This window comes from Pezoporus wallicus, unplaced genomic scaffold (assembly GCF_028554395.1).
Source record: "Pezoporus wallicus isolate ANWC-B61680 ecotype Strahan unplaced genomic scaffold, APGP_CSIRO_Pwel_v1 contig_854, whole genome shotgun sequence".
NCBI lineage: Eukaryota > Metazoa > Chordata > Aves > Psittaciformes > Psittacidae > Pezoporus > Pezoporus wallicus.
The window spans coordinates 110,135-122,276 of NW_026635257.1; the positions used below are offsets into that span (position 1 = coordinate 110,135).

General features: G+C 55.5%; 1 protein-coding gene across 7 annotated transcripts; it reads right to left on the reverse strand.

Moving 5' to 3' along the window:
• Window positions 1–358: 358 nt before the first annotated feature.
• On the reverse strand, window positions 359–9,234 carry SLC12A3 (solute carrier family 12 member 3). 7 transcript variants are annotated; one of them, XM_057414433.1, is made up of 25 exons: window positions 8,876–9,229; window positions 8,514–8,660; window positions 8,338–8,413; window positions 8,049–8,144; window positions 7,807–7,946; window positions 7,520–7,630; window positions 7,222–7,333; window positions 6,861–6,991; window positions 6,543–6,627; window positions 5,515–5,669; window positions 5,157–5,264; window positions 4,825–4,948; window positions 4,640–4,741; window positions 4,372–4,527; window positions 4,202–4,301; window positions 3,478–3,589; window positions 2,810–2,950; window positions 2,574–2,680; window positions 2,342–2,424; window positions 1,831–1,932; window positions 1,524–1,635; window positions 1,183–1,269; window positions 961–1,096; window positions 785–852; window positions 359–518 (listed from the first exon to the last, which is right to left on the reverse strand). In XM_057414433.1, the coding sequence occupies exons 1-25, from the start codon at window positions 9,167–9,169 to the stop codon at window positions 380–382; spliced, it is 3,024 nt and encodes a 1,007-aa protein (XP_057270416.1). In that variant the 5' UTR covers window positions 9,170–9,229; the 3' UTR covers window positions 359–379. The 7 variants fall into 7 exon arrangements, with proteins under 7 accessions (XP_057270416.1, XP_057270439.1, XP_057270455.1 ...); XM_057414456.1 differs by having other exon boundaries at window positions 3,478–3,582; window positions 4,195–4,301; window positions 8,514–8,656; window positions 8,876–8,996; XM_057414472.1 differs by having other exon boundaries at window positions 7,807–8,144; window positions 8,876–9,232.
• Between the last annotated feature and the right edge of the window lie 2,908 nt (window positions 9,235–12,142).

Genomic DNA, 12,142 nt, shown 5'->3' on the forward strand with positions numbered 1-12,142 from the left:
GGCAGTTCACACCCTTGGATGGTGGCTTTGCTGGGCTGTGGGTCAATCCCTGTGCACCCCTAAGGCTCTCCAAGGGCAGTGGAAGTCTCACTGTCCCCTTCATGCTCTCAAAATGGGACCCTACACCTCATCTGCATGGCTCTGGCTAAACCCAGGGCCAGAGCAGTGCCTGCACTGTTATATATCTATATGCAGCCTACAAAGACTGAGTTTGGCAAAACAAAGCTTTGGAAGAGGATGGCAGCTGTGTGCAACAATTAGTTCCCAAAAGCCGGTAACCAGACGCCTTCACTGCTCCCCTAACCCCAGGCGTGTGTGCTCCGAGATCAGAACTGGCCTGACAAATTCACATCCTGAGTCAGCAGGGATCCAGGAGGCTTTATTGGCAGTAAAAGGTCAGCACATTCTCTTGATTGCCTCGGATGAGGATGACAGGGGGTCTCAGGTCCTGTGAGAGGGTCTCGAGCCAGGCCATGTAGAGGGAGCTGGGGCAGCCCTTCCTGCCGACAGGTGGCGTGCTGCGGCACAGCAAAGGGGCCGGTGAGACACAGCCCCCCAAGCCAGGCTCCATCTTTAGCCCCCTCTCCATCCTCCACTAATTTGCAGGTTATTTCCCTAAAAAAGGACACCACCACATCCTCCCCCCCAGTAGGACCAGGGCCAGACCTCTTGGTGCCTTCCCCCTCTCCCCACTGTCCCAGTACAGGTTGCGGTATCAGTCCATGGGGAGTGAACATCTAGGGGGACCCTTTCCATGGGGCAGGAGGCTGTTGATGGTACCTACATGGCTATGAGTGCTGCATCCCGCGAGTAATCCAGCAAAATCTCATTCAGCCTCACTTGTCGAAGAGACTGCAGAGCAATTAGGGTTGGGAAACATAAAAATTGGTTCCAAAAAGCCTAAATTTTGTCTGAGAAGCAGGAGACCCTTTGTGGAAGCTCCCCCACCAGTGCTGCTACCTTCACTCTGTTCTTATCAACCTCCTCGTCAGAAATCTTCCAGGGACAGCCCTGCCTCATTTCGTTCACTATGGCCTCATCCTTGAAGCCATCGTTTAGCCTGAAGGGAGCTATGAGGTCATCAAACCTCTTGATGCTGCAAGACAAGCAGATGGTGCCAGGGGTCTGGGTGGGTTTGGTGGTGCTGGAGAGATGGGGGAAGGAGGGGAAGGGGGCAGTTACTGCTCTGGCCGGGGTTTCTGGTTGATGTCAGGGAGGATGTGGACATCATGGAAGCCGAGGCGGAACTTGCTCAGCAGAGAGACAATCCTACCGGAGGGAAAAGGGCATGTTTTCCAGGAATCAGTGGGCACAGCAGCCCCGGGACCTGCCCTGCTGCCATCCTTGGTGTGCCCTTCGTTTTTTCCTACTTCACTGATTTTCAGAGAATCAAGGCAGAGCAGCCAGGTCACAGCCTGCAGCTCCTGTTACCACAAAGGCCAAGGAGTTTTCGGGGTAAAGCAGCTCCTGCCACCCACCCATGGGGCAGCAGTGGTAGCTACGAGGGGCTGTGGGGCACTTACACCTTCCTTTCCTCGTCCATCCTGTTGATCTGCCCACCAACAAACACACGGATTTTGCACTTTCCCCACCGCTTCTTACGCCCCATGAGGTAGGGGATGAGCAGCGTGAGACCTGGCCCCAAAACACCCAATGGCAGAGGTGGTGGCAGCAGCCCTGTGGGCTCACCAGCACTATTGACACCAGATGCCTGGAATGCCCTGGCACAGTCAGAAAGGACTGAGCCCTCCTGGGCAGTGGGGGTGCTGGGATCACATTAGGCAGACAGAGAGATGTCAAAGAGCCGCAGCAGCCAAAGGTGAAGGTTACCTCCATCATCGAAGAGCCAGTAAATGTCAATGGTCTTCTTGCCCTGCTTGCTCTGGAAGATGGTGCTCGCCTGCTGCTCATAGGCCAAGGTGGTGGGATCCACTGCCAGGGCAAGAGGGTCCTGGTGTCAGCAAGGAGCACTGCCAGCCACAGATTAAAGGCTCATATCTGCTCCCAACCCACAGCCCTGACTATAAACCTAGCTTCCCAAAATTAATTGTTGGAGGAGCCAGGAATGCTCTGAGTGATGCCGAGCCAGGACCAACCTGTGCTCGGGGCTGCTCTGCCTCTGGTGCAGTTCCTCTCCTCTGCCTTGAGCATGGGGTTAACTGAGGAGGGAGGAGATCACCATGGGCAAGCAGCAACATCCCATGTCCCCAGCCCCTTCAGTCCCAGCCAGGAGTGATGTCCCCCCAGGTCCATGACCTTCATATGGGGACATGGTGCCTGCTGGCATGTCCTACAGCTCCAGCATATCTCTGAGCATCCACAGCTGCCCAAAAGCACTTACTGTGTGCCTGCAGAACTCGGGAAACATTCAGCCCTTCCTTCATCCTCATCAAGCACACACCATACTTGAAATCAAAGGCATCGCTGGAAGGGAGGAGGAGAAGGAGGTTAACAGTGGCCATCTCATGTTGGGTGGCACTGCCAGCATGTGGCCACAGCATCCCTGCACCCAACCGCAGGGCCACCACCAGGTCCTGGCGTCCCCAGGGACGGAGGAGCTGGTGTGGCCGTACTGCAGGATGCCCACGTAGTCTTCCAGGCTCTGTGGGGATGCCGTCCGCCAGTTCCTCTTGTAGCCCAGCACCAGGATGTTGGGTCTCATCTTCCCAAGTCCAGCAGCCTATGGATAGATGTCCTCATGAGAGCCCTCTGCAGGGATAGACGGACACAGGTAGTGTCAGTCTGCAGGGGAGGATGCAAAGGGGGTGCTTGGAGGTCAGGGAGGAGGGTCAGAGCCCCCAGGCTCTACCTGAATGAGCATTTGGACACCACTTCTCAGATTCTCAGCCACCACATCCGTATAGAAAGCCTTGATCTTTCTCTTCATAAGCCACTTGGTGTGGCCATCTGCTATCAGCCGGGAATCTGGCATCTTCTGCTTCTGTGGTGCCTGTAGGGAGCAAGGGCAGGGGCTCAGGCACAGGCAGCCCTTCCTGCTGGTGGTCTTGCCTCCAATGACCTCCAGCTCCTCTCATCCCAAATCACTGGCAAGACCTGGATGTAACCACTGCACACAACGGAGGTTACAATCACAGCAAGAGAACCAGCAAATTTTGGGGGTCAGCAGCCAACACATACAGTGCCAGCTGTCCCATGGCTGCAGATGAATTGGCATTTGCTGCACCTCAATTGCTCTTGAGGTTTCAGGACCACCCTGAGCCAACTGCCTCGTTCTGCTGTGTCTTTGCCTTGTCAATTAATTGGTGAAGGGAAAGCATTAGCCCTCAGAGACCTTCCAGTGCTTCATCAATAATTGCTTAACAAGCTGCAAAGAGGCTTCCAGATGAAACATCTCATCCTCAAGTGGCACACAATGAGCACTGTTCAATCCCAGCAGGACACATCTGGATTTCCCAGCCCACTGCCCATGGGTGGCCAGAGCTCCCAGGACAGGGAACCAACCAGCGGGTGACTCACAATGAGCACGTTGCCACAGAGCATCAGGCTGAGGTTCTTGGTGAAGGTTCCCACAAAGTCCACCAGGGCTGGGCGGAAACTGGGAGGGCCAGTGAGCACCAGGCACTGCGGTCTGTGGGCAGGGAGGAAACAGGGGATGAAGGCTGGTACTATGCAGGTACAGAGCTTCTCTGGAACGAGGCATGTGTCTTCTCCCATGCCTGGCCAGCAGCAACTGCAGGGAGTATCTTTAGGATGAGACAAAATCCAGCTGTGGTTCTCTTTGAGGTCTCTTCATATCAGATGAGAGCAATGTGTCTGCTGGGAACAGGGAAGGCAAGGTTTCCCCTGCTTTTCACCTCTGCCCATTTGGCAGAGATGTGAGACTTTGGAGACAGGCATGTTTTGCTGGGGCTCCCAGTTACTAGGGATGGTGGTGAAGATTTTCAGGTTAGATCTAAGGAAGAACTTCGCTGTGAGGGTGCTGAGGCCCTGGCACAGGTAGCCCAGAGAAGCTGTGGCTGTGCCATCCCTGGCAGTGTTCAAGGCCAGGTTGAATGGGGCTTGGAGCAACTTGGTCTAGTGGAAGGTGTCCCTGCCAGTGGCAGGGGATTGGAACTGGATGATCTTAAGGTCTTTTCCAACCAAAACCATTCTATATTCTATGACGTGGCCATGAGCATGAAGCTATTCTGGGTTTGCCAGCAGTCTGGCTCTGCATCCCCCTGTCTCTGAGACCCCTTGCCTGTAGTTCTTGATGTGCTCATCCACTTCACTCAGCCCCACTGAGTAGTTGAGGGCCATGTTGTATGAGCTGGCTTGCATGGAGGAGCCCCAGTTGACATCTACGTGGAGAAAATTGATTAGTCATAGGGCCAGACACCTGCTGGGGTTTCACTGGCACCAGATTACTACCTGGCTTTTTGTAGAGGACGTATCCCAGGAGGAAGATGACAATGCCAAAGGCAATGAGGGCTGCCCACCAGGTCAGCAGGAACATGATCACCACTGAGATGGCAGCCCCGAAGAGCGCAGCCCACTTGCTGTAATACTGAAAGGAGGGTCGCCAGCCTGCAGCACACACAGAGTGGTGCTGCTGTGACGGGAGCCGCACGGGGCGCTGTGTGCAGCAGCACGGCACAGCATGGCACAGTGTGGCACTGCATGGCATGGCACAGCCCACCTGGGGAGTTGGTGATGGAAGCGTGGAAGCAGCTGAAGTTGATGAGAGCGTAGGAGCAGAGGAAGAAGTTGGAGATGATGGGGGCGATGGCGTTGAGCTCGGCTGCGGGGAGGATGAGGGCAAGATGCTCATGGCAGGGACTGAGGCACCCGGCAGGTGTTGGACACCAGGTGGGCAGCACCTACCGATGAGGATGAAGCCCACAGCAATGACGTAGGTGAGCATGTAGCCGCGGATGGGCTCACTGTTCCTCCCATAACCCTTCCCGAAGAAGCCTATGAGAGGGTAGAGCTGGTCCCTGCAGAGACACTGCAAGAAAGATGCACTGGGGATGGCAGCACCATGGTGGCTCTTGCACCCCCTAGAGCAAGGGCTGAACTGGCCTCATGCCTTACACCAATGGCAGCATCCTCCTCACCCTGGGGCTGCTCATGGCCGCAGAGCACTGAGACGTACCCAAGCGCATCAACCCTACTGCCAGCCCCAGGAGCTGGAGGACACAGAGGCACTCCCTCACCTGAAAGACTTTGGGGGCTGAGACAAGGCAGGCCAGTGCTGAGGAGAGGGTAGCGCCGAAGATCCCTGCTGTGATGAGGGGGCCAAACCCGGACACCATGCTCATGCTCTGCCCAAAAACCAGGCGGTCAGGAAACCTGGCACTCTCAGCACATCAGCTCTGCCCTGGCCCTAAAGGATTTCCAGGCCCCATCCTGCCACCCTCAGTGCTTTTCCATCAACATTATCCCATCAGTGAAGTCCACCCACATCTAAAACCCTAGGAAGACATGCTCCCCAGTATATCCCCATTACATGGGTGAAGCCCATCCCTTGGGGCACAGACCCAGCCAGGAGCATAGAGTGGGGCGGGCAAGCACCTGGTAGTAGTTGCTGAGCCCGTATCGGCAGCTCTGCCGCTGGGTGCAGCCAGTGAAGTTCCACCCGAAAGTGCAGGCCAGCCCCTCGCAGCCCAGTGAGCCCAGCACCACGCTGTCGTTGAGGCTGCCCGAAGCATCCCGGACCACACAGGCGCCTGCAGGGACACAGTGCTGCTCAGTGTCTGCTCACCTGGAGGTGTCACATGTCCCCTTGCCTGTGGCATCACCCAAGTCCCTGCCCTGGGGGTGCCGTGAGCAATGCAGCGTGACCAGCAGGTCGAAGGAGGTGATCCTGCCCCTCTGCTCTGCTCTTGTGAGACCTCACTTGGAATATTGTGTGCAGTGCTGGTGTCCTCAGCATAAGAAGGACATGGAGTGTCTGGAGCAAGTCCAAAGGAGGCTACAAGGGTGATCATGGCCCATGGGGTCATGGGCAGGGTGGGCAGGAGCACAGCTCATACTGTCAGAAGCTAAGAAAGTTGAGGCTGTTCAGCCTGGAGAAGAGAAGGCTGTGTGGAGACCTCATAGCAGCCTTCCAGTATCTGAAGGGGGCCTATAGCGATGCTGGGGAGGGACTCTTCATTAGGGACTTTAGCGACAGGACAAGGGGTGATGGGCTTAAACTTAAACAGGGGAAGTTCAGGTTAGATCTCAGGCAGTTCTTCCCTGTGAGGGTGGTGAGGCGCTGGCACAGGCTGCCCAGAGAAGCTGTGGCTGCCCCATCCCTGGCAGTGTTCAAGGCCAGCCTGGACAGAGCTTGGAGCAACCTGGTCTACTGGAAGGTGTCCCTCCCCATGGCAGGGGGGTGGAACTGGGTGAACGTTGAGGTCCCTTCCAACCGAAACCAGTTTGGGAGGGCTTTGTTGCCCTCCCAGGACTGCATGGAGACAGGAATGAGGTCTGGTGCCTGGGGGGTATCAGTGCTGGCATCCATGCTTTGCTCCTGGATCCCACCACCTGCATCCTCCCAGACTTCCCATTTCAGAAAAATGGATCCTACCCAGCTCACCCGAGGACGTGCTGCTTACCAATCGTAGCAGAAAGCACCAGGTAAGACAAGGTGGTCCAGAATATGGCCATCAAGGTGCCCTTAGGGATGGCCACAGCAGGATCCTGCCCAAGGAAGTCACAGAGATGTAAGACAGCTTTCCAGCAGCACTACTAAAATGCTGCCACACGAGGAATTTCAATTCACTGTGACACAAAGCCATGAAGCATCTCCTGGCTGAAATCTTCCACAAAGCTTCCAGAAGAAATAAACTAGGGTCTAAGATGGATGAGAGCTAAAGCCCAGGGAAAAACAGAGCTTCATCCCTGAGAAATGCTAGCTCAGTGAACAAACCCACCTTCAGGTCACCTGAAATGTTGGCCCCAGCCAGGATACCAGTTGCCGATGGGAAGAAAATGGAAAACAAGCTGAAAAAGGAGCCCTCAGGTCCCCGCCAGTTGGGCACAAAGTTCTGGGCAAAGATGTCGGCTGGGGAAGAAGCAGAGGAGAAGCATTTGGGGGCTCTGGACTGCCCACTCCTGGCTAAAGCATCTCAGTGTTGGATGGAGGCACACCGCTGATGGCAGTTAAGCCACAGGAGGAAGACACCAAGCTCTTGATGACATCTCTCAGCGAGGAGCACCTTCCCATAGCAGACTCCTACCCCAGCAGCAGCAAGGAGCTGGGCTCCAGCCATGCACTTGGCCCTCTTGACCCACCTCGGTAGCTGAAGAAACCCTTCGACTGCTTCTCGGCAGTGGCAGGGATCACAGTCCCCACCAGGTAATTTATGAAGGAAACCAAGATGACCAGGAAGAACAATATCTGTGCCTGCCAGAGCAGAAAGAGCCAGCTGAGGGCTGGGGTTTGGGCACTGAGAGGGAGAAGGTGTTTAGAGAAACCCCAGACTCTTTTACAGAGCTATGGGCATCCCCTGCTCCTCGGGTGTCTGGTGGGCAGTGGGGATGGCCCTTCTCAACCCAGGGGAATAACGTGAATGGCAGAAGTGAGGGTTACCTTGGCCTCCCACTCCATGCCAGCCAGAGAGATGCCCAGCAGCACTGTCACGGTGACCACGCCGATGATGCGGATGTCATTTGTGGGGTCCACAATGAGAGAATTGTGCTCCTGGGGAGGAGGAACCATCCACAGCATGGAAATTACCCTCGCCCTTACTGAACTACCAGCACTGCTGTGACTTTAGCAGCCACCGATTGATTGTCAGTGGTCCAATATTAATTAGTAATGAATGCTGCTTGTGTGCAGAGGTGGGGCCCAGGGGACATGGGCAGCCACTGTCTTACCTGCAGCAGGTCCCGGACGGTTTCAGCGAAGCCCACGGTGTGCATGGCCACAGCCACCGCGTTGGCGAAGGCGAAGATGAGCCCGATGGAGCCACCCAGCTCTGGCCCGAGGCTCCGCGAGATGAGGAAGTAGGTGCCCCCTGAAGCAGTGGAAGCACCCTGTGGTGTTTGCTCCCTCCCCAACATGTTTTTGGGCCCCCCCTGCCCCTCATGGCCCATTCCAGGACACACACACATGGTACCTGACTTCACTTTGCCGTTGGTGGATATGGCGGAGATGGACAAGCCGGTGATAGTGGTCACTGTCACAGACATCAGGATGATTAGCCACGTCAGGGCTGCAGGGAGAGGGTAGAGCTGTGATCCTGTGTTCATTTCCATCCATCCCCTAGCCCCATAGATCCCTCACAGAAGGACCCCCATCCACTGCCTCCCACCATGCTTGATGCTGCTGGTGTTGTCCCCCCCAGTGCTTTAGGTGACAGGGAGCTTGGTGCCACTATTCTGCCCATGCTGTGCCGCAGCACCCACCAATTCCTGCCTGGGCAGTGATCCAGGGCAGGCGCAGGTACAGGATGACTCCCCATATGTTCAGCATGCAGCGGATCTGGGGGGACAGAGAGGGGACACTGACCATCAGCCCGTGGGTGCTGGGGCTGAACTGGCTCTCCTTGAGGGGCTGCTCCTGTGGGACCAGTTGCACTCACCATCACACCCTTCACCCAGCCAAAGCGGACGGGCTCTGGTACCGGGTCTGTGCCTGGCTCCACCGATGCCTCCTCTGGGCCAGCCTCTGTCAGCCCATTGCTCCGCTGTGGGTCAGACACAGGTGTGCAGAGGTGGCCTGGGTCTGGCTGCAGGGAAAAGGCAGGGCAGGTGAGGGGAGAAAGGCAGCCAGTTTCCCCGGGGTGCAGAGCTGTGGAGACAGCTGGGTTATCCCTCTGCCTTCTCCTAGCGCCTTCCCAGGGATGTGCACATCATTGCGAAGAAGTACGAGATGAAGCACCACAACCACGAAGATGGCACAGGGACCCACGGCATGGCCGGGGAATGCTGAATCCCACCTTACCTTGAGGATGGAGTGCAGGTCCGCCAGGGAGGGCCTGCCCTTCCTGGTGTCTCCCACCCCCTTGCTGTTGGCATAGTGCTCATAGGCGGGCACGACATCCATTGTGTTGTAGCCGAAGGTCCTGGTGCAGAGAGTGCTGCCCGAGAGCTGGGTGGGCTGGGCGCTGTCGCAGCTGGAGCTCTCGGTGGGCACGTACTGACCACGACCACCTTCCTCCGTGCCCAGGAGGGTGCTGATGGTGAAGCGGCCACTGCAGCGGGCCGGGGGCAGCTCTGCAATGGGCAGCTCGGCCATTGCCCCTGCCCAAGGCACTGCCAGGAGAGGGATGGGGCGGAGAGGGGCTCACTGGGGCTTTATACCCAGCAAAACCAGAGCGAGGCAACCAGCACCCACCCACTGCAGCTGCTAATGGGGGAATTGGCTCGAACCACCCCAAGCTGGTCAGGGGAAAAAAAACTAGCTGGAAGGGATATCAACCCTGCTGTAATTGGTATCCCTGCCTCCCGGCACCCGATGGGGCAGCGATAACAGATTTGAGATTAAATCCAAGGACAGAGCAGGAGAGAAATGTGGCGCGGAGTTTGCCTCCGGCCCTGACCCAAGAACATTCAGTTCCCACTGGGATTTATTATGGAAAATGGGCGTAAATCCCATGCACCCTCACCCTTCCCAGGGATACTGCCCCAGACCCCACACATCCCGTAAATCATCTCAGCTGGCCTTGGAGCTGCTGCCTGTGGCACTGGGCTGTGCCAGACATGGGGAGGAAAGCAACCCCTTTATCTCACAAGTGGAACCAGAGGGAAGAGGGGAGTGTGACATTGAGAGGGATGCCCCCACCGGGACTTGGGTGCCAGGCGGGCTGCACAGGCTGGAGGACATGGATCAGTGAGAGCCACCAAGTCCCTCTGTGATTCCCCAGAGCTGGGACCTGGCAGTTGTCAGTCCACAGCCTCTTTTCCTGAGCCCAGGGAGGAGGAACCACTGAGCACCCAGGGTTCAAAACTGCCCCAAACCCCATCCCTGACTTAACAAATCCCTTAAACCCTTCCCCACATCACAGAAAACACGAGCTGAGGCCATGTGAACACAGTGTCCACCCTGCGGCCACCAAGAGGTGAGGCTGGGGAAAGGATGGGATGGGAGTCATACCTCTGCAGCCCACCGTCACATGTGCCTTAAAAGCAGTTACAGATAACATCAGCAGAGACAGCAAATAAGTCAGGCAATAAAATGTGAGGTCAGCCGATTTGAATTTCAGCCTAATGCAGCTTTGCAAGTGAATGGAAAATTCAGCCTGCCCACCCTGCTGCCCCTGGCTGTCTTCTGCACTCATGCACAAACACTAATCTGCTTCCTGAGGACTTGCTTCAGCCCCCCTGGATTGTTTGTGTGTGAGCAGGCACCGTCCACAAGTGCACCAGCCCCACATGGGCCAGCATGGGCCCATTACCCAGGGAGCTGAAGACAGGCAGCCCTGCCTGCAGCATGGCTCAGCCCTCGCAGCACCCCAGCAGCCCAGTGCAAAGCAATCTAGCACTGCCCTTAGGAACCCCAGCTGTGGAACAGTGAGAAGGGTGAGATGGGGACAAGGAAGAAGCCTTGCTACATCTCCTGCAGGGTGAGGTGGACACCATCTTCCCGAAGAAGGGCACCTGCTTTTGACAAGAGCAAGGGAGCTGGTGGTGAGCCCAGAGCACAGGTGTGATTAGGAATGGCAGAGGGACCTGGGGGAACCTTATCACTTTCTACAACTGCCTGAAAGAATATAGAGCCAGGAGGTCACTCCCAAGGAACAAGATAGGACAAGAGGAAATGGCCTCAAGCTGTGCCAGGGGAGGTTTATATTGGATGTTAGGAAACATTTCTTCACTGAAAGGGTGGTCAGGCATTGGAACAGGCTGCCCAGGGCAGCGGTGGAGTCACCATTCCTGGCAGTGTTCACGCACTGTGTAGACGAGGCCCTTAGTGACATGGTTTAGTGGTGGCCTTGGGAGTGCTGGGGTGACAGTAGGACTTGATCTTAAAGGTCTTTTCCAACCCAGTTAATTCTATGATTCTTCTCACGACAACAGATGCAGCAGCAGACTCATGCCCAGCAGAAATGGCTTTATTTTAGAGCCCTGTATTCCATCAAAAACACTAACTTGCCCAAACCAGCTCCAATCAGCCTCATAAACTGGGGGTGAGTATCTCTGTTAAACACAGCATGGTGAAAGATGCTCCAGCAGAAACAGGAGTTCTCCAGATGCCAGGCGAAGAGTGAAGCAAATGGCATGATGCCACCCTGGTGTAGTGAAATAGCCGGATAGTAGGATGCGCTTGTCGTCGGCCTGATTCACAACACCAGCTGCAGCACCGATACCAGGTCCTGTGGCGCTAGGAGCAGGAGGGAGATGCTCTGTGGCACACACTGCCAGCCCCTCCACTCATGCAGTGAAGAGGTGCCAAGTTGCTTCTGCAGGGCCTTCCCTCGCTTCCAGCTGACCCCCTGGTTCGTTCTAGCTATTAAATGGATCAAATGAACCCACACTGAGTTAGGCAGAGCACAGTACAATGCTTTACATGTGGCTTCTTTCAATGTTTGCCAAAATGCTATGTTCCAACAGGCCTTTAATGAAGCTTTAATTGTCCTGTTTCTATGGAAGAGGGAACCTACCACCCTGGGTGTCACAGGTCATGCAAATGACGCAGGGGCTTGGCACTGCAAACCCACTGCACAGAGCAGCTCCATTTCTTGGCACTGCAGGGAAGAAAGCCTGGGAAGAGGAAATAGATGGTTATTCAGGTAACTGCTTGTCACCTCACCTGATGGGAACAAAGGGATCATCTCCCATCCTATTCCAGGAACCACTTCCATCCTTACAGCTTCAGACCCAGACAGAAAAGGGACAAAAATGCTGGTACAGGGATATGAACAGCAACAGTATTTGAGTGCTGTTCTACCCTAGGGACACAGAACTGGAATTATCAATATGCCCTTCTTCCCCAAGGCTGAAAGGAAAACAGCTTGCTTCCATGAGAGGCTGGAGTTCATTGAGGTTGGGGAGACAAGTGTTGAGAGGGTAACAAGAACAGAAAGATTCATTAATTCATTTTTTTCTGAATACAATTCCTTCAGATCCTGCAAGGAACAAGATCCATGTGCTGCCTTAGACAAATGCAGGTGGGTGAGAGACCAATGGGGAAAAGAGAGGAAACCCCTCATCCAGCAGGTATGCTCCAGCCAGGGGGTCTGGAAAACACAACAAAACAATCGGGATTGAC